At 60.5% G+C, this 20590-nt stretch overlaps 2 protein-coding genes across 4 annotated transcripts; one reads left to right on the top strand and one right to left on the bottom strand.

The window, feature by feature from the left end:
- Positions 1–403: 403 nt before the first annotated feature.
- PHOX2A (paired like homeobox 2A) lies at positions 404–3789 on the top strand. The gene is made up of 3 exons (XM_040964351.1): positions 404–620; positions 2435–2622; positions 3316–3789. Exons 1-3 carry the CDS (start codon positions 404–406, stop codon positions 3787–3789), a joined length of 879 nt encoding a protein of 292 aa, XP_040820285.1.
- Positions 3790–4413: 624 nt separating this feature from the next.
- On the bottom strand, positions 4414–19480 carry INPPL1 (inositol polyphosphate phosphatase like 1). Of its 3 annotated transcripts, XM_040964091.1 has the most exons (29): positions 19356–19480; positions 18452–18828; positions 15730–15793; positions 15477–15627; positions 15149–15254; positions 14817–14957; positions 14568–14661; positions 14362–14451; positions 14096–14194; positions 13833–13983; positions 13620–13726; positions 13234–13336; positions 12944–13140; positions 11437–11554; positions 10808–10904; positions 10394–10532; positions 10174–10273; positions 9988–10076; positions 9717–9798; positions 9518–9607; positions 8990–9103; positions 8755–8843; positions 7920–8007; positions 7672–7827; positions 7474–7552; positions 7232–7372; positions 5696–6368; positions 5293–5426; positions 4414–5171 (listed from the first exon to the last, which is right to left on the bottom strand). In XM_040964091.1, the coding sequence occupies exons 2-29, from the start codon at positions 18631–18633 to the stop codon at positions 5081–5083; spliced, it is 3765 nt and encodes a 1254-aa protein (XP_040820025.1). In that variant the 5' UTR covers positions 18634–18828; positions 19356–19480; the 3' UTR covers positions 4414–5080. The 3 variants fall into 3 exon arrangements, with proteins under 3 accessions (XP_040820025.1, XP_040820027.1, XP_040820028.1); XM_040964093.1 differs by lacking the exon at positions 19356–19480 and having other exon boundaries at positions 18452–18840; XM_040964094.1 differs by lacking the exon at positions 5293–5426 and having other exon boundaries at positions 5088–5171.
- Positions 19481–20590: the final 1110 nt, after the last annotated feature.

Below are 20590 nucleotides of genomic sequence, written 5' to 3'. Positions count from 1 at the left end.
GCGGGCCCCGGGGGGCCGGCCCGCGCAGCTCCGCCCAGCACCTCGGGAGCCCCGCGAGCGCCGCAGGGACCTTTTGGGGTAGGGGTGGGAGGTGGGGGGTCGGGGCGGCGGGGGCGGGGCCTGGGCCTCCTCGACCACGCCCCCGCGGAGCTCGCCCCGCCCCGCCCCCTCCGCGGGGTCCTGCGCGTTAAAAGGCGCGCGGCCCGGCCCGATTTGCACTTTGCGTTGCACCCGGGCAGAGTGCGGCCGCGACGGGGCGGGCTGACTCTCTGGCGCTCAGAGCCGGCCTCGGGTCCTTGGCGCCTGGCGCTCGAAGCTCCATCCCGAACTCCACCCGGACCCGGACCCAGACCCAGACCCCGACCCGGCCCCGGCCCGGCCCCCGCCCCTGCCCCCCGGGCCGATGGACTACTCCTACCTCAATTCGTACGACTCGTGCGTGGCGGCCATGGAGGCGTCCGCCTACGGCGACTTCGGCGCCTGCAGCCAGCCTGGCGGCTTCCAATACAGCCCCTTGCGACCCGCCTTCCCCGCAGCCGGGCCGCCTTGCCCCGCGCTCGGCTCCTCCAACTGCGCGCTTGGCGCCCTTCGTGACCACCAGCCCGCGCCCTACTCGGCAGGTGAGCGCCGCCCCGGCCCAACACTCCCTCCAAACCTTGCGGAGCCCTTGCCCCTGCCCCACAGAACAAGTGAATGGCACGGCCACCCCCATATGACTTGGCCAGACCCTACAAAGCCCCTAAAACCTCTGGCCCCACTCGGTGATGCAAAGTTCCCCTTGGCAGGAATGAACCCCACCCTCCTATATCTCCCGCTCCTCTCTGGCCCTGCCAGATCTCTATTCCATCCCCTTTGGTCCAAGGAAACAGATCATCGCCCCAGCCTGCTCCACCCCATCAGGCCCTCTCCTGCCCACTCGCAAAGGCTGACTGTCCCCGGTGTGTCCAGTCGCCCCTATGTGCGTGACCCAGCAGCAAACCCCTTGTGGCCGCTGGACAGCCCAGATAGGAACCTTCTCTGAGAGCCGCAGCAAGGCCAGGCCCCTCCCGTTCTGTTTGGTCCTCACACCGCCCGGGGCCCAACCCCCTCTGCATCACCAAAACCAGTTCCCATCGTCTAAAGAAAGGGGGGCTTAGGTCATTAAGCCACTTTCACTTCCCCATCCCCCCAGTCTCCCAGCTACAGCCCTGCACAGCCCAAAAGCTCCCGTGCCCCATGCCAGTAGACATAAATCCCTGTGGAAGCCCTCAATCTCTCCTAGCCACTGGGCTGTCCCCAGCCTGCCCCACCCAATTTCCTTCCCTTCTTCCCTCCTGGGGGGACCACCAGTGATCCTAGTAGAAGGTCGGGAGGAGATGGGTGCGTGGCTTTGCGGGGACATGCAGGCTGTCTGGAACAGGGCTGGGCTGGATAAAGATGGGGCTTGGGGAGGTGGGAAGAGGACTTGGGGAACAGGGGCTCCAGAGAGACAAGAGGGAAGACTGGGGGGACCTAGGGAGCCAGGATTGAGGGTTGCAGGGCTGCAGATAGGGCCCAGAAAAGATTAGAGACAGTCCAGGAAGATGGAGCTAGGGGTTGGGTTTTGGCAACAAGGGTGAGGGTTGACGGATGCAGAGAGGTGGAGATGAAGGCCCCCAAGAATACAGGTGGGAAGGTAGTGTCAGATGTTGGGATGCTGACCGTGGAGCAGTAGAGACAAGGCTGGGGATGGAGAGAGGTTGGGGAAGGGAAGATAGCCTTGGGGGGTGGCACACACAGAAGGAGCCTTGGAGGGAGTGGTGGGCAGAAAGATGGAGGAATTTGGGAGAAATAAGGACCCTTCCCCATGGGCACAAAGAGAAGAGGGGCCCATAATGGGAAAGAGGAAGAGAGACTCAGATGAGGAAGAGGTGAGGGGTGCACCTGGAGGGGCATGGGGACCTGGGATGGGAGACATAGGGCTGAGGGAAGTAAGGAGACATGCGGGAGGGGCCCTGGGTGTGCGTGCAGGGGCACCTGCAGAGGACTGGCAGGGGTCTCCGTGGAAGTGGGGGAAGTGGTACCTGCTGCTGGTAAGACAGCCCACACACAGACAGATACATCCAGGGATGGGCTGCACAGGGCAGAACCTGAGGTCAGTCAGTCAGAGCAGCTGAGAGCAAAGGGTGGGACCAAGGGGCAGATGGATGCGCAGGAGACCTGGGCTGGAAGGTCGGACTCTGGTTTCTTAGCTTCAGCCTAGGCTTGGGGTGCGGATCTCCTGAATCCCCATCCTGCTTCATATCTGCCAGTCTGCGCAGCCAGTAGGAATGACTGCCCAGGGGCCAGGGTGGTGGTGCCCACAATGCGTTCTGGTTTAGGACACGGCTTGGGGGAGCTAAACTCTGCTTCTCACCCCAACTCCCGCCTCCTCATTAACCCTCATTGTCGCTGTCCTTCCCTACACACCCCTCAGTGCCCTACAAGTTTTTCCCGGAGCCGTCTGGCCTGCACGAGAAGCGCAAGCAGCGGCGCATCCGCACCACGTTCACCAGCGCTCAGCTCAAGGAGCTGGAGCGCGTCTTCGCGGAGACCCACTATCCCGACATATACACGCGGGAGGAGTTGGCGCTCAAGATCGACCTCACCGAGGCTCGCGTGCAGGTGCGTTTTGTGCGCGCGCGGAGGGGTGCCGGGAAGTTAACGCCCGGACACCTGGGGTTCTCGGTCAATTGCATCCTGCCAGAGGCCGCAGCTCCGGGCTGGGGGACCCCGAACTGTTTAGGGCCATGTTGCTCTGCTTCGACTTCCGCCTCAGTCTCATTGCTAGGGCCGGCGGGGTCTTAGGGGGGAGTGGGGCGAGCCAGGCGGCACCTCCAGGGGCTCCTCCCCGTCACCACCCGCCAACGCTGCTGCTGATGCTGCCGCTGGGACCGCTGAACCTGGGGCAGGTGCAGAGCCGAGCCAGCAGGGCAGACCCTGCTGCCTGTCAGAATACAGAGATTACCCAGCCGCCTTGATTGGCGGCCCTGAACAAAAGGTTTCCCCCAGAGCCCCGGCCTTCACGCACCTGGACCTCCAGCCCCTGGACCCTGGCAGCACATCCTAGAGCTTTCTAAAAAAGGGCCCTGCGGGACAAGGCTGCAGGTGAAAAAGAACGAAAAAAAGCAAAGGCAGACAAGTGCAGGACCTCCGGAGGAAGGGACGAATGGAGGGACGGAGGGCTGAGAGCCAGTGCTCGCAGGACGAGGACCTCTCCCATGCCGGTCCATTTCTCTGGCCGCGGTCTCTGGCCCCTTGACCGCATGGGTCCTCTGCCTTCGGTCCCGCCTGACTGGACCCTCGCTGTTCCCGCAGGTCTGGTTCCAGAACCGCCGGGCCAAGTTCCGCAAACAGGAGCGCGCGGCCAGCGCCAAGGGCGCGGCGGGCACGGCAGGAGCCAAAAAGGGTGAGGCGCGCTGCTCGTCCGAGGACGACGACTCCAAGGAGTCCACGTGCAGCCCCACGCCCGACAGCACCGCGTCACTGCCGCCGCCGCCGCCGCCACCGCCGCCCGCACCCAGCCTGGCCAGCCCGCGTCTGAGCCCCAGTCCGCTGCCCGCCGCCCTGGGCTCTGGGCCGGGGCCTGGGCCCGGGCCGCAGCCGCTCAAGGGCGCGCTATGGGCCGGCGTGGCAGGCGGCGGGGGCGGAGGTGGCGGTGGCCCGGGCGCGGGAGCAGCCGAGCTGCTGAAGGCCTGGCAGCCGGCGGAACCCGGGCCGGGACCCTTCTCGGGAGTTCTGTCCTCCTTTCACCGGAAACCCGGCCCTGCCCTCAAGACCAACCTCTTCTAGCCACCAGCCTCCGGAGGCTCCCCAGCCTGCCCCCAGAGCCACCCCGGGCCCAGGACCCAACAGAATCCCTCTCATTCTGGAAATCCCATCTCTTCCTGCCCCCAATGATGTCCTACCCCTCCGTGTGCCCGCCCTGACCTTGGAGACCAAGCCAGGGGCAGTGGTCTGCCACCCGCACCTGCAGAGTGGAGCCTTTCACAGGGACCCCTCTTGGAGAACACAGAGCTCTCACCAGCCTGGATTTCTTTGCAGGCCGGATCAAATGACACCTAACCCCAAAGTGCCCTCAATGTGAGCTTCCCCAAAGAGGAGCGGCACAGCCCCTTCGCTGGTTCTGCTGCTGGTTGAATCATTGTTTATCTCAGTGGCCAGGGATGCTGGCTATCCCACCCCCTTGGACCCATTCCCTACCGAGGCCGGGGTCAGCCACAAGGGTCCTGTGGCCTTGCATCCCTCCCCCTTCCTGGCGGGTCTGGCGCCCAGTGCACCTGTCAGAGTGGAGGGGCTGTAGAGTGGAAGTGGTGGCAGAGGCTTCCTATTCCTGTTGGGTTTTTTTCCTTTGGTTGTTGTTGTTGTTCCTTTTCTTTGAAAAACTTGTAATTTATTGAGGTGAGTTTTGCTCAATCCAAATAAAACTTAATTTATTGAAGACATCCCTCCGGCAACCCTTTGGAGTGCCCAGACAGGGGCATGGCTGTTTGCAAAATCTTCCCCCGGTTGCAGCCAAGCGAGGAACCAAGCCCCGCCGTTTCCAGCACAGGGAGGGGCAGGCCAAGCAACAGCCCGCCCCTCCCCAGCAACCCCAACAACACTGGGGTGACTTCCCTCCCCAAACCCACACAGAAAGGCTTAAATAACCAGAGCCCAGGACCAGGACTATTCCTTCATTTCCGGACAAACCCCTACTCTCCCTGGAAGAGCCAGAGGAGGTCCTGCTGAGGCTCCCCCTCCATGCGGGACCTCAGAAGCCACTGGGGCGATTTAGGGGAGGGATGGACACAACCAACTGTAGCCCACTGGCAGGCACCACCCGCAGAGCTGGATCCAGGGACTGACAGCACCAGACCCAGTGACCAAGGTGGTTGGTACCCGTGGCAAATGGGCCTCAAAAAGGTGAGGAACAGGATGTCCTAATCAGGGCTTTCCAGATGATTGGGCAGTGGAGAATTCAGATTCCCAATAAACTGGCAGAGAGGTACTGCCCCAGCCCTAACTTCCCACTCCCAGGGCTACAGCTAGGCCTCAATTCAGGAGGGACCCTGGAGTTTGCAGCTTAGCCAGATTGGAGCCATCACTTGCTGAGCTGTAAGGTATCCAGAAGGAGGCGCTTGTGAGCCGGGTCCTGCACCCCAGCCTCCTCCAGGTCTTCCTCGGTGATGTCACTAAGTGGGGGGGAGGGAGAGAAGCTGAGAGCTGGGCCCCGGGTTCTGCCCCACCCCACCTCACCCCACCCCCGGGGGGGGGGTCAAACCCCAACCCATCCACCTCCAGCCCCGCCCCAACCTGAGAAACTCGAGGTCATCCCAGCCATTGTGCACCAGGCCCTCCTCGTAGCGCTCCAAGCCAATGGCCCGCAGCCAGGCACCCATGCCCGCTTCACCCAGCCCGCCGACCCGCCCGCCCTGCGGGCATGGAGCCTGGGGGAATAGGGGGGCACGGTCAGGGAGAGACGGAAAGCTCCTCCCCCACCCCCCATACCATGGAAACACCCATGGGCAGCCATTTTACCCACGTTCTGGGGGAAGCAGGTATGTACAAGTACTGAGTCATTATGTCCTCCCAGGTCCTAGGACCAGAGGGGATGTGGGGACCTGCTGGATGCTAGAGTGAAAGGATCCCACAGGTGGTGGGCATGCAGCAAGCACACTCCTCAGGTACACAGGATAATCACCCCTGGACCACACACCTCCTCTGCCAGATCCTCCTGGATGCTCTCTCTGATGCGGGGTGGGGGGAAGCTGAGGGGACGGCCATAGTCCGAGGGCAGTCCTCGGGGCGACTGCAGCTCCAGGGGGCTAGGGAGGAGCGCCAAGCGTGTAGGCCCCACGGGGGCATAGTCCACCTCGCTCAGTGTCTTGGCCATCTGTAGCACCGAGCAGGAGCGGTCATCCCCGCTGGCCACCTCTCCCAGGAAAGCACTGGCAGAGGAGGGAGCCGGCGGCAGCGGGGGCCTCGGGTGAGCCTTGGGAGTGGGTGGACCACGGCTTTCACCACCACTGCGACCCCGGACCACAGGCCCTGGCAAAGGATCCAGGCTTGGGGGCAGGAAGATGGCCGAATCTGGCAGGGGAGGGGGTGGGAAGTCCGGAGGGGGTAGCGTGCCCCCAGTCTCCTCATCGGAGGAGCTGCCCTCCCCAACACGGGGGGTCCGGTGGCGCCCAAGTTGTGGGGCAGGCACAGTGATTGCCACTTTGTTCTTAGTGGCAGGTGGGGCAGGGGCCCTGGTAGCTGAGGGGTGCTCTGGGGGCAGCAGCTGGTGCGGGACCCCCTCGAGAACGTAGTATGCGGGGTTATTGAAGCTGTTCTTGGGTGGGGGGGCCGTCGCCCCTTCCGGCTCAGGAGCACCCTCTGGCTTCAACCTTGGGAGCAGGAAAAGGTAGATTAGAACCCAGAAACCCACGAAGATGACAAGAGTGATAGGCACAACACAGGGGAGAACTGGGCAGGAGACGGCAGGCCAGTGGGAAGACCACATGTGCCCTTCTTGCCACTGTCTTAGAGACTGGGGTGGGTGGGCAGGGGTAGGAGTTCTCCAACAGATAACCCTGAATGCCCTTTCTTCGCTTGCTAAGATTCTCAAGGCTTCTGTGCCTTTGTGACTAAGCACAAATGCAGGGAAACACAGACCTCCTGCAGATGGGGGACAAAGGGCTCCCAGGAGAGGGTCAAGGTCTGCAGACTCTCTCAGGAATTCAGCCTGGGGCTGAAAAGCTGCAGAGGAGTGGAAAAGCACCACAGGGTACCTCAGGGTGACAACTGGATTGTCCTCAGAGAGCAAGTCTCCCTTGCCCCAAGAAGGAACACCAGGACCTAACGCTAAGGTTACAGCTTCCCTTTTTCATACTGGGTCTGATATGCTCAGCAGTGGGTGGGGGGCTGGGTTATCTGAGCAAAGAATCCCGCAGAAAGCATCTCCCAAATCCCTCTGACCACAGGCCTGTTTCCAATAGGGTCCTGGGGGACAGGCTGCCGGGCCTCACACACTGGGCTGCGTGGGCCCCCTTTCCACAGCACCTCAAGCTCAGGCCATTTACGCAGGGAGCAGCTTTGAAAGCAGGCTCTGGAGGAAACGCTGACCATGCTCCCTTTGACTCAGAGCCACACACACCAAGGAAGGCCTGGCTGGCCAGACTGGCCATGGGCAAAAGGCCACGGGTGGCAGAGGATCCTAGGGCTGCCATGAGAGGTACAGCGTGGGGGGACGATGCGTTCCTTCTCTCACCTGGGGGTCAAGGGGTCCTCCCGGGGAGCTGCTCGGGGTGGGGCCGGTGGCCTCCCAGTGGGTGGTGGTTTCTCTGGTTCTTCGAACAACTTGGACAGCGGGCAGGAGGCCTCCGCAGAGGCCGGCTTGCGACTCCCTGACCTGCCCAGGATGCACAGGACAGGGAAATGAATGGAGCTCATCTGGGCACTTAAGGAGAACCCCTTCAGGTGTGTGCAGTAGCTGTCACAGCCCCGGCTCACCTGGGCTCCTGGCTGCCTCGGGACACAGAGGTGGCTTTGCTCTTTGTTCCAGCCTCATCCTTATCAACACTGATCCACTCTAGGTCAGAAGATGAGGGGAGACTCAGAGGGGTGCTGAGGACCTGCCACCTGCCAGCAGCCTAGCCTGACACCTCCCTCCATCATCCCATGTCCCATCCTTCCCAATGGAGTTCCCACCGTAGAGCCGTTCACGGGTGCCCAGGCGCTCCGTGGGCACCCGCACCTTCATGGAACCTCGGATGTTGCCCGTCTCCTCGCCACGGTGGGACAGGAAGGTCAGGAACTGCTGGGCCGTGCTGCCAATCATGGACTTGAGTGCAACCACACACTCCCCTGAGGGTGAGATGAAACAGCTCACAAACTGCCAAGCCTTTCTCAAATCCAGCTTGGTTTTCCTGCACTCCTGAGCACTCCTCGTCCCTCACCATAGGACTCGTAGCCATCCATGGACTTGACTGTGAGCAGGAGGTGCTGATCTTGCAGGTATTCGATGTCAGCCAGAATGGGCTTGAGCTGTGAGTAGAGAGGCCCACTAAAGAACAAAGCCGCAGGCCAGCACTGCAGTGCCGGCATCCCATACGGGCTGAAACTCCCGCTGCTCCACTTCCCATCTAGTTCCCTGCTAATGCCCTGGAAAGGCAGCAGAAGACACCCCAAGTGTTTGGGCCCCTGCCATCCACAGGGAAGACCTAGAGGATGTTCCTGGCTCCGGGCTTTGCTCCTGAGTGAATCCTAGCCACTGTGAACTTTTGCAGAATAGACCAGTGGATAGAAGATCCCTCTTCCCCTCTCTCTTTGTAATACTAACTTTCCAATACATAAAGAAATCTTAAAAAAAAAGAAGCCCCAACCACCCCTCTGTCCCTCCCACATGCTGCTCTTCCCCCCTGCCCTCAAGCCCACCCATGCTCACCTCCTAAGACCCCGAAACCCTTAACAGAGAATACAGCCTGTGCAAGCCTTCTGCAGCACTGTAACTGATTAGCTTTCTGCATCCTCAGTGGTCAAGACAGAGCCTGACACTTAGCTAGCAAAAGTCTCAAGAAACATTCATTGAATGAATGAACAAACCGCCAGCTTGGCTGCATAGCATGCCAATAAAGCCAATGTCCTTACCCTCATGCACACATGTATGAACATGTATGCACGCACACACAGTTTCCACTGGCCCCACCCTCGGTCCCAGGCAGGTTCCGCACAGTGTTCTGTCACACTCCTCGTGGCCTCACCCACAAGCCCCAGCCCTGCCTGCAGCCTCACCGTAGGTAGCTGGCGTGAGGACCACTGTACTTTGAGGAAGTTGATGTTATCGCTGCTCTGGGCATCGTTCTCGAAGCTCTTCTTATACTCTGGAGGGGTATGACAGGGATACCCAACTGAGTGCCACCTTCAGGCTTCCCTTCCCCCTAAGTAGGGGGCCGATGGCTCTGGACTGCTATTGGTCCCCTCTCTCCCTCCCCGGGGCTCACACCCAGCCCTGGGCCCCATCCCGGACCCTCCAGGCAGGTGGAGTAGAACTCAATGAAGAACTTGGTGCGGCTGGCTGTCTTCACAATGGCCTCGATGCTCTCAAACTCGATGTAGGCCTGGTCTGAAGTCTTCGAGAGCCCTGGGAGGGATGTGGGAGGACAGACAAGAGGGACTAAGAGGGGATCCCAGGAGCAGAGGGACAGATGTACGCTGAGCTTGGGAATCAAAAAGTAAGGAAGCAAGGCCAAGAGGGACTTTCCAATCCTAAACCGCCAAAGGGTAGACCCCAAAGCTGAAGCCAGGGATGAAAGGCCTGGGGTAGAGCTGGGGACCAGAAGGCATATGGACCTTCCCACTGACAATCTGCCACCCCTCAGGCACACCTGGGCTCACATAAACATATTTTTACACACACACATGGACCTAGGCATGGAGACACATCGCATGTCACACTTCTGTGCTTGCATGTATGTACAAAAACACATGTGCACACCAGCCCAGGCCACACCTGTCCCTACACAGATGCAAGCCACAGTATATCCATAAGAGTCACCTTTCTTGGAGATGAACTGAGAGGTAACTCCCACCTCAAATGTCCCAAACACAGGAGAGTGGTCGCTGGTGACAATGTCATCCGTGCAACCTGGGGAGGGGGCATGGAGCTCAGGAGAGATGTTGCTACTCCCTGCTTCCACCTGCTGAGCCCTGCCCCACCCAGCATCCCCCCATCACCCAGCCTGAGAGGCTCTGACCATAAGAATTGCAGATGATGTGGGTCTCGGGGTAGGACTTCCACAGGATCCGGTCACACCATGAGGGCACATTGGTCCGGACCTGGGTCACATTGGGAGGTGCAGTGTGATGACATCTGTCAGTTGTATGCCGCACAGCCTGTGCCCTACTAACAGGGTACCAGCATCCACCTCCCTCCTTGGAGCTTCCCACCCCCAGGGTCACCCTGAGTGATCCTATAAGCTGAGTCCTCACTGCAGGTCCCCAACGACACACTGTGTTTCTGCTCACCCCAGTGGGCTTCTGCTTGTGCCAGGCATATGTATCCCGGGAACCCCGCTCGTAGCGGTAGGTAGGTGGGAAGGAGATCTCCTCCTCACCTAAGGAAAGCACAGACAGGGAGGGTTCAGGGTCCTGAAAACTCAGACAGACGGGCCCCCTGAGTTCCAGGGTGCTGCCCACCAGGCCCACACTCACTGAATCGAAGGAACACCTTGTGCTTCTCCCGCTCCAGGTTGAGCTGGTCCACCCTGAGCAGGGGCTCAAACTCCTTCCTGCTAATGTAGTTCAGGATCTCCTGAGTTGGGGGACACAGAGGGTCCTGAGCCAGAGCTGGGGCTGATGGCCATCAGGCCCCCAAGCTTCTTCCCAACCCCGCCTCCATCACCCCTTCACACACACAGGGCCCTGTTGGCACCTGGATATCCATATCCAGGCGATAGTTGAGGTCCCCAAACCAGAAGAGGTGAGTGAAACGCAGAGAGATGTCAAAGGCATTGAGCTGCCGGTCGCCCAGCGAGAGCAGCCGCAGGATATCTAGGTAGTTCTGGTTCCGCCTAAGGTTGGGAGGACGGGGAGGGGATGGCAAGGAGGGGGAGAGAAGTCCCAGGATCAGGAGTCAAGGCCAGGCATAACTCAGACCGTGGCTGGGAAAAGGCGCAGAGGGAGAGATTGCGAGCAAGGCAGGGTCAGCAAGAGGCAGAGGCTCTCAGCTGGCCTGGTTGAGAAGAGGGTCTCTGGGGACAGGGGTGTAGGAGGATCATGGCCAAGGAGGTGGGAGAGGGGATCAGGCAGCAGGCGACCAGGGGCAGGGGGAGGAGCACCCACTCACCGTGCAGTCTTCTCATTCCCCGAGGTGAGGTGGCAATTCACAAAGCCAAATGAGGTGCCATTGAACATGAAGGAGACACCCACAGCTCCCTTGTTCCCTGTCAGGGCCAGTGAAACAGCAGGGCCCAGGTCACCTGGCAGGACTACAACTATCCCTGCATCCCTCAAAGCAATCGGGAGAGGAGCCTTCCTCCCAGCTGCAGGCACTGTGGACAGGCAGGTCCCAAGCCCTCACCAGGGCCCCTCACAGGCCTAAGCGAGCCCCTGGGTGCTGATAGACCCACGATCGGATCCCAAGGGAGCCCTGGATTGCAAATCACAAGATGCAGACACCATGCCTGGCTCTCCCACCTACTGGCTGAGTGCCCCTGGATGGGCTACTTGACCACTCTGGCTTAGAATTTAACCATCTACAAAAATGGGAGCAACTCTCCTGGCCTCGCCTTCCCAATGGCACTGGAAGAGATGTAGAATAGGAGCTGTTCTATGAAGCTCAGAGTACTCTACCAATGGGATGGGGGGCGGGAATGAAGCTGAGACTGCCAAGGTAGGGAGACCCTGAACTGAAGAGGTGGCAGGAGGTAAGGCCAGAGGGAGCCCGGCGCCTTCAGGAAGTAGCCTTCTGCTCACCCAGGGTGTTGGCAATGCCGGTCTTCACGCTGGAGGTGCTGACGTGGCTGATGCGGTTCTCGTGCTCTGGCTTGACCAGCACGGCCACCTTGATGTTCCACAGTGACTGCATGGCGATCTGGTGGAGCGACTGGGGTTAGCTGGGTTCCGGGCTGAGGCACCTGTCTGCACTCCCCCAGGACTGTTTCTGGAGCCAGCACTGAGCCAAGCAGATGTTACTTGGGATGTTCCCATACCGGAACATTTGGGTTCCAATCCCAGCTCAGCTCCCTGTTGATGCACACCTCGGGGTATGAGTCAGGTAGTGGGCCCTGTACCCACAAGGGAGAGCACGACTGAGTTCACAGCCCCTGGCTTCAGACTGACCCAATCTGAACAGAAAACCAATGGATGGGAAATCTCTTTCTGTTTTTCAAATAAATTTTAAATGTGTGTGTCTGTGTATTATAATAACAAAAGGGTCAATTTGTCAGAAAGAGATGACAATTATAAACCCAAACACAGCTAGCCATACAATTCCAAAATACAGGCCCAGTGCTGTGGCCTAGTGGCTAAAGTCCTCGCCTTGATTGTGCCGGGATCCCATATGGACGCCGGTTCTAATCCCAGCAGCTCCACTTCCCATCCAGCTCCCTGCTTGTGGCCTGGGAAAGCAGTCGAGGACAGCCCAAAATCTTGGGACCCTGCACTCGTGTGGGAGACCTGGAAAAAATTCTGGGCTCCTGGCTTTGGATCAGCGCAGCACTAGCCATTACAGTCACTTGGAGAGTGAATCATCCGATGGAAGATCTTCCTTTTTGTCTCTCTCCTCTCCATATATATGTATATCTGACTTTGCAATAAAAATACATAAATCTTTAAGAAAGAAAAAAAGAATTCCAAAATACAGAAACTGGAAGAATTTGGAAAAGAATTACATCATCCAATATTCACATGTGAAGAGTACAATGCAGGACCAGCACGACAGCCTAGCAGTTAAAGTCCTCGCCTTGAACACACCAGGATCCCATATGGGCGCTGGTTCTAATCCCGGCAGCCCCGCTTCCCATCCAGCTCCCTGCCTGTGGCCTGAGAAAGCAGTCAAGAATGGCCCAAGGCTTTGGGACCCTCCACCCACATGGGAGACTCAGAAGAGGCTCCTGGCTTCAGACTGGCTCAGCTCCAGCCGTTGCAGCTGCTTGGGGCGTGAACCATCAGACAGAAGATCTTCCTCCCTGTCTCTCCTCCGCTTTGTATATCTGACTTTCCAATAAAAATAAATAAATCCTTAAAAAGCAAAAAGTGCAAAAGAACTACTCTAAAAATAAAGGCCTGCTAGCCTTTTTCCTAAGGAACCAGAGGATGTGGCCCTCCTGTAGCAGGGACATTTGTTAGGTGCTCCAAAGGCTAAGCGTGGTGACCAGAGGACAAACCAATTCAGCTGTGTCCCCAGGGTGTTCCGTGAAGTCAAGCAGGAGTGTGTGGAATGGGGTGTGAGGACAGGGGCCTGGACAGGATGACCCCTCACCGGGCGGTAATCCAAATCTGTGAACTCCTTGAGGCCCCCACGCAGTAGGTCCAGCCACTCTCTGTCGCCCACTGAGTTCTCCTGGGTCCCAAAGACATAGATGTCATGGGGGATGGTCACAGTGACCTCGTCCAGGGTCTTTCCCAGACCCTTTGATGTGAACCAAGACGTCACGTGTTTCGGAGGGGGCACACTTCCTGGAGGGGGCGGGGGAAGGAGGTCAGGCACTGCTCTGACCACCGCCCTCGTCTCCCCCGCCCAGCCAGGCCCAGCCCAGCCTGGGGCCTCACCCATGTTCCAGGTTCCTATGAAGACAGAGATCATGTCAGGCTCGTCCTGCTTGGAGTGCTTGTTCTTCATGAGTTGCAGCAGCTGGCAAAAGGCCTCCCGCTTCTGGGGATGAGGGGGGCAGCAGTCCGTCAAGGGAGGGGAGGTGCCAGGAGCCCCCATCCACTGGTGCCAAGAAAGCTCATGCCTGCCTAGCACATCTCACTGTTCAAGTCCACAACAGGTGCTTAGCGAGAGCTCACCCTTGCGCTACCTGCTCTCAATAATCTCTCAGCCCGGCTTGCCCCACCTCTGCCAAGAGGGAAGGCACGCCTACGTCTCCTCTTCCCACCCGATGGGGTGGGGGCCTGGGACCAGCCCCCTGCCCCAGGTCCCAGCTGCTGCTCACCCGAGCACTGACGAAGATGAAGTCCTTGCGCTGGGTCCGCTCCTTCTCTTTCTCAAACACAACGCCCAGCTTGTTCTGGACACGCTGGGACTTGATGAGCTGGCGGACTGGGAGACAGGGAGGGAGGACAGGTCACCCGGGCCTGCACCACACAGGCTGAGGACTCTCCCCACAAAGCTCACCTGCCCATCTGGCCCCAGTCCCCAGGCTCACTGCGGTCATGCGTGAAGGTGGTCCAATCCTCCTGGGAGTCCCGCTGCCTCCTCAGCAGCACCAACCGGCCACCCTCCACATCCACACTCAGCGTGAACTTCTGTGATTTCCCAATCTTGGTCAGGTCTCCCAGAGTCACATCCAGTTTCACCTGCAGGCCAGGAGGCAAGGAGGCTGTTGACAATCTGGCAGACAGCGCCCCTTGCCAGAGCACCTCCAAGCTCCTGGGGCTCCTAGGGAGGGATGCCCCACCGGCCATGTACCTCAAAAGCCTGCACAGGGATGGTCTTGGCCTTACGCGTGGATGGCTGCAGTGGGGCAGGGGGTGCTGTGGAGCTCATATCCTGTAGGGCCTTCAGGGCCTGAAGGGGCCAGAGTAAGATCAGGGTGCACACTGAGGGCTGGGGGACAGCTGATACTGTGGGGATAGGGTGCATGCTAAGCTGTAGATCAGGGCTGAGAACAGGGCAAAGCCAGTGAAGGTGGGCAGAGATCAAGGGTCAGGGACAGAGGTCAGGGGTCATGCCACCTTCTTCTGGATGCCAGATAGGAAGTCCTTCAGCACGGAAAGCTTCAGCACCAGGCTTTCTAATTCCTGTTCTCCTGTCTGAGGTGCGTTCTGGGGCGGGGGGGTGGGCAGAAGGAATGAGGGCAATATGCATCGGCTCTAGGCAGAGGTATGCTGCCCAGCCCAAGAGCACCCACCCCCTCCCAGGGCACTCCCCACAGTTCTACCTGCTGCTGCAACAAGCGAGTCACCATGGGCGAGCTCTGCTGGTCAAACACCTTGGACAGGATCTCCAGGCCCGATAGCACCTTGTCTACCTCACTAGGGGAGATGGCAGGGTGGAAGATTAAGGAAGGGGGTGTGGCCAGCGTAGCCTCTGCCTTTACCCCAGGCAGGGGATACAGATGAGGGAAGGTCAAGAGGCAATGGGGTCAGAGGTCAGAATGGGGTGCACAGGGTCGGCTGTCCCCAGATACCTGTGCAGCCTCCGGCACGAGGTGGCGAGAGTACGGGTGAGGTGGGGCAGGTTGCTGGCACCACCCCTCACAGCCTCCAGGTCCAGCCCGTAGCTGCCCTTCAGGTACTCGTGGGAAATGGTGCTCAGCCCGTTGGGAGTGCTTCAGGAGGCAGGGAATCAAGAGTCAGCAGAGGTCCTCCCCACCCTGTCCCACCACATCCACTCCATCCCTTCAAGAAACAGTACTGGTGGCGGGGTCAGGGCAGGATGGCTCTGAGACGAGGGAGGTAGGGAGGCAGTTTTCCTGGGAGGAATGGGACCTCATACCCATGAGGGAGCCTGGGGTCTCACCTCTCAGCAGCTGTAGTAGTGGGAGTCTCAGGGACTGGCGGGGGGCTGGCAGAAATGCTGGTGGAGCCGGAGCGTGGGGGCAGCGGGGGCTTCTCATCCTCCCCATCTGTGGACAGGGGTCAGCAGGGCAGCAGTGGAATGACTGGGTGTGTGTTGGCAGGGGCAGAGGTTCATGTGACAGCTGTCAGAGACTTCCCAGAATGTACAGGGATTAGGGACGGTGGTCTCAGCGGGGAGATGTGACTGAGACAGGGTGAGGGGTGGCAGAAGCAGACAGAGCCAGGGAAAGGGCAGGGAAGAGTCGGGTAACCGGCCTGCAGGGCAGCACCTGAGGCATCGCGGTCGTCCGCCGGGTCTGGCTCTCTCTCCCCCTCTACAGGCAGCAGCAGGGCACACACCAGGCCTTGGTTGGGCTGGGCATACAGGCCGATTAGTTCCCCCAGAGTCTGGAAGCGGCGCACGGGCACACCCTGCGAGGTCTGTGGGTCAGGCAAGGGGGAAGAGGGGGAGAATCAGCCAGTAGGGTCCCAAACCCTGGCCTGGATCAAGGTCAGGCAGGGGTCAGAGGTCCAAGGTCCTACCTGCACTGCCAGGAAGTCCTCCCCATCTGGCAAAATGCGGTATGTGTGCACATGTTTCTGATACCTGATGGCAAAGGTGGGGCACAGCAGCGTCACTTCCTCCTCCTGCTGCCACATGCCTCAGTTACACAGCTCCCAACCCAACCACTGGCCCAGGCTGCAGAGGGTCAACAGTGGTACCTATCCACTTCCACTCTTGCCAACAGCAGCAGCAGTGGCCAGACCTCCCCTCACCACCAACTCCAGAGACTCCACACCCACTGGGGAAGCAACAGGCAACTCTTTTGTGGCCTCTACAGCTGTCTAAACAGCCCCTCTGGGCTGCGGGACCAGGCTGGGCCCCCCGCCAGAGTAAGAATCCTCAGAAACCCGACTGGCATATCTGTACGTGTGTGCCCACCATCTGTGTTTGGATTGTCATCTGGCCCTGTGTGTCCAATGTTGAGAGGGGTTAGTTCACTGAGGAATATGGGGGCGTCATTCTAGGCCCCTATGGGAGCTCCAGGCTGAGGAGGGGCAGGGAAAGGGGGGTGCTGACAGACAGCAGTAGCAGCTGAACAGGTGACAGCTGAACCAAGCACACACTCAATGGAGGATGGAAGACCCCACCGCTACACACACACACACACACACACACACACACACACACACACACACACCCCACCCCACCCCCCAGGCCTCCACACCTCAGAGACCATTAGGTCAGGGAAGGTACTGGGACCTGGTATGTGTGTTGGGCAGGTGCTGGCAACACCTGTGGGAGGGGAACACCTCTCCCCACCACCAACAACCATGGGCATGAGGTCACTTTCTCCCCTCTGCAAGTTAGCTCTGTACCGAAGGAATCCCGGTGGCCTGCGCTTAGCAGGTGTTGTGTGTGACTGGGTGTGTCAGTGTGTGCATTGGGAGTCTGTGTTTATAACAAAAACAGTGTCCCAGTAACTGAACCCTGTCTCTACGCCAGCCTGCGTGCCCACAGTCCTGCAGATCTCACTGACTGTTTGCACTCTAAAGCAGAAATAATGATCATCCCCATTCTCCAGATGGGGACACCGAGGCTCAAACACAAAAAGCTGATCACAGAGCGAGCAAAGAGCAGAGCTGGGTCTTCAACTGAGTCAGATGCTGGGGTCCCTATGCTGGCATGCTGCTTGGCAGCCCAGTGACTGATGGGGGGTACGGGGGTATCTTCCCTTTTATTCATGTCCTTGTAGGTGTGTACAGGGAGGCAAGCATGTTTCTGTTGGAAAGTCTAAGAAATTACCCATTTCTAATCCTCAGGCTCCTAAGACACAGGGAGATGCCAGAATCAGCTGGCAAAGCTGCAGCCCACCCCGTCCTCACCAGACAAACCCCCAACCCCCACCCAGCCATTTCACCTGGGCCCTCCGCTGGCAATGGAACCAGGATTCACCCCATTCTAGGACGAATAATGTTCCCCACCCAGACACAGGCCCCAGCTGTCCCCCTCCCACTCAACAGCTGACCTAGCACCTGCCTCTCCCTCCCCTCTCTAATTAGGGGTGTGCCTCCAAGGGGGCTGGGAGGCAAGACTCCTAGGACACTCATCTGCCCAAGTTGCCCCTCCCTAGAGGCAGGAGGCAACCTCTGGGCCATTGGCACAGGGGACTGCCCAGCCCCCCACCATGGAGGCTGCCCCATGTGCAGTAGGGTGGCCACCAGCATCCCCGGTGTCTACCCACTGGATGCCAACAGCTCCATTCCAATTGTGACAAATCAGAACTGTGTCCACTGGTCCAGGAGAGGGGGGCCAATTCACACCCCAGTGCTGCCGGGGGCACAGAGGGGGATGAGAGAGTCGGGGGTTGGCGGGGCGAGGGCATTCAACGACTAAGGGACAACCTAACTAGATGGCTACACAAAGCCCCTGCAGTTTTCCACTCACTCTGGCCCAGGAATCCCCAGAAGCCCACTTAAAGCAGACTTGGGGGCAGGGGGGACAGGTTATGGAGGAGACCACCAAACTCAAAGTGCAAGCTCATGCCAGTATCACTGCACCACTGCTGCCAGGTAGAACCCCAGGGGCAGGCCCGGTTGGAGAAGTGCAGGCTTAGCGCTTCAATGGTACTCAATGGCTTCAGGCTACAGCGGTCAGCCAACCAGAGGCCAGGCACACTCACTCACTCACTGAGTCATGAAATAATGGCATGGTCCCATACACCTTAGCCCTCTGCGTCCCCAAGTCCTTGCCCTCAGTACCCACCACCACTGTGTGTGTGGACACACAGCCCTCCCAATCATCTACTGCCAAGCAGATAGGACCCCCCCACCAAGGGGGCTGCTGGCCATTTGTACCACACCCCCTCAAGTTCAGCTGCCCCCAGCTCCACTCACAAGCAGAAATGCCCGCAATATGGGGTGCCCCTACCACCAGTTGGATAACGGGGCACAGGGTGCAGCGGGGAACCTGCCTGCGTTCTCCACCATCACAACCACCATGGGCCGCAGAACATCCCAGCACGCTGGGTCCTCAAGGCCCCAAGAAAGTGCGCCCAGACATGGAGGCAGGAAGTCGGAGCCCCTTGCACCCTCCCTCAGCCCCCAAGTACAGCCAGGCCCCCTACTAGAGCAGGGGAAGACAGAGTTGGGACCCAGCAGTCCCCCAGCCCTCGTCCGCTTCACGCACCTACCCACGGTCCATTCGGTGTGCACCCCGCCCGCCGGGACAACCCCAGCCCTCCCATACCCGCCGTTCACTCACAGGACGCAGAGCGCGAAGGCCCCTGCCACGCTCTCGCTGTCTCGCACCAGGAAGCTGCCATCGCGGCCCGCCCGGGCTAGCAACTCCTCTGCCGCCGCGCGACTCAAGTCGCGGTGGTACCAGGCAGGGACCGGGCTGCCCAGTGCGCCCCCGGAGCCCGGCGCCCCGCACGCCGAGGCCATGGCCCCGCGGCAGGGCTCAGCGCCACCCGGTGCGCCCCATCCGACTGCCCCGGGGCGCTAGAGGCTGAGGCCAGAGCCGGGCCCGGGACTAGGATCCGCGGGGCCCGGCCCGAGCTGGGAATCGGGGCTCGGCGCACTCCGCCGCGCAGGCCGCCTGGCTCACCGCACCACCGCCGCCTGCAGCACCAGCCTCAACTTGAAGAGAAACAAAAGTTTGTTCAGAGGCGGCGGGGGAGGGGCGGGCGCGCAGCGCCGGGGCCGGCGGCCGCCCCCTCCCCCTCGGCTGGGCCGCGGCCCGGACCTCCCCAGCCCCCAACCAACCTCTTTCCGTGGGGACGCGGCCTCTGTGCTCCCGCGGGACCCTGCCCCCCGGCGCTCCCCGAGGAAGTCCAGCCGCCACCCCCCAACACACACCAAGTCCAAACACCGCCCCCAATCCTCACCCTGACACTCCAGGGGTCCCTCGTCAACACTCGACTGAAATGACCCTGAGCCCCCTCCAAACCCTCTCCCCCCGCGCCAACTCCTACAGCTCCAAGGGACGGGGTTCCGGAAGCCTGGGCTGAACCGGTCCCCATCCTTGGGGCTGGCAAGACCCCTCCGCCCCAAGGAGGGAATCCCCGCCACCGGAGACCCTCCCCATCCGGCCCACTCCCTCAAGGACCCCAGACCAAGTCTGGGAACCCCGGTCGCTCACACAGTCCCGCCCTGCCATGCCTCACCCCTTGCGCCGCAGGCCGGGGTCTACAGGGGCGCCGCAGTGCTTAGGGGGACGGTTCTCTGGCCCCACAGAGGGAAGGTGCCCCGAACTCGGCTGCCGACCTGGCGAGCGCGGCGCCCCCGCGGTGCTCCGGGCCTCTTCCCCGGCAGAGGCCACTTAAGATGGCCCTGGGCCGCCCGCCCCGGCGCCGCGGCCCCGCGCAAGCCCGGCTGCCCGCTGCGCGCCCTGGGCGGGGGGGGAAAGAGGCTACACGAGGGGGCCGACTCCGTGATACTCGGGGCTCGCAAAGCTCTTGGCGCGGCCCGGGCCTCCGGCGGGCGCCCCCGAGGGGGCGGCTATTTCTGTTATTAATGAAGGAGGAGGGACGGTGACAGCTGTGCAAACTGTAAAGCGCCGCGCGGGTCGGGCGCGCATTCAAACCCGACCCGGCTACTCCCTCCCGAGTCAACAAACTCCGCGCCTGGGCGCCGGCGATGCGGAGCTGCGGCCCGCGCGGGCGGAAGGCGGGGGGGACGCGGCCCCGGGAGCGGGACGGACCCAGGGAGCACCAGGCCCGCCCCTTCCCCTCATCGCCCTCCCCACCCCCCAAAAAAAGACCTAGCCGGTGGCGGCGTCTCCAGGGAGTCCCCTTCCTGCCCCGCCCCTCCGCCTAGGCTCCTTAAAGGCGCAGGCCGCCTGCCCGGCGCCCGCGCCGCCCTTTCCTTGGCAACTGTCGGAGGATCGCTTTAACCTGGCGGGGAACTTTCACTTTGCTAAATTGAACCTGTTGACAGGGTCCGGGTCACTGCGGTCGAGCTCCTTCCGTAGTTCCAAATCCGTGTGGCTTATAGCCGGGCTGGGCTGAAGTCTGGGACAGGAAAAGGGGGCGTGTGGGACCTTCCATGCTAGATAGGAATCAGTACCCACCCTATACTATCTCCGGGTCCTTCCAGAAGCCCAGTAACGGAGCCAAGGGCTCCTCCCTCCCGCCGCCGCCCCATCCAAGGCCTTTGGGCCGCAGGAAAGATGGCTGTGGTGAGGAAGGGGCAACTTGCAGCGCGGTAGAGGAAGGAGAGCTTGCCTAGGAGTCTGTACACCCCTGCCACCTGCGTGTGGGACTGTGCCTCCCTGGAGATGCCTGCATCCGGGCTGTAGAGATGAAGGCTCCCCAAGGGGACACCCAGAGATCAGTGCAGGCCCCAAGGCTGTGCAAAGCCCTTCAGGATGGACACAGCTGCCAATCCTCTGAGGAACAGA

This window comes from Ochotona curzoniae, unplaced genomic scaffold (genome assembly GCF_017591425.1).
Source record: "Ochotona curzoniae isolate NIBS_2020 unplaced genomic scaffold, NIBS_Ocur_1.0 scaffold_3223, whole genome shotgun sequence".
NCBI classification, from domain to species: Eukaryota; Metazoa; Chordata; class Mammalia; order Lagomorpha; family Ochotonidae; genus Ochotona; species Ochotona curzoniae.
The sequence above is the reverse complement of the archived record's forward strand: the minus strand, read 5'-3'. Positions and strand labels throughout refer to the sequence as shown.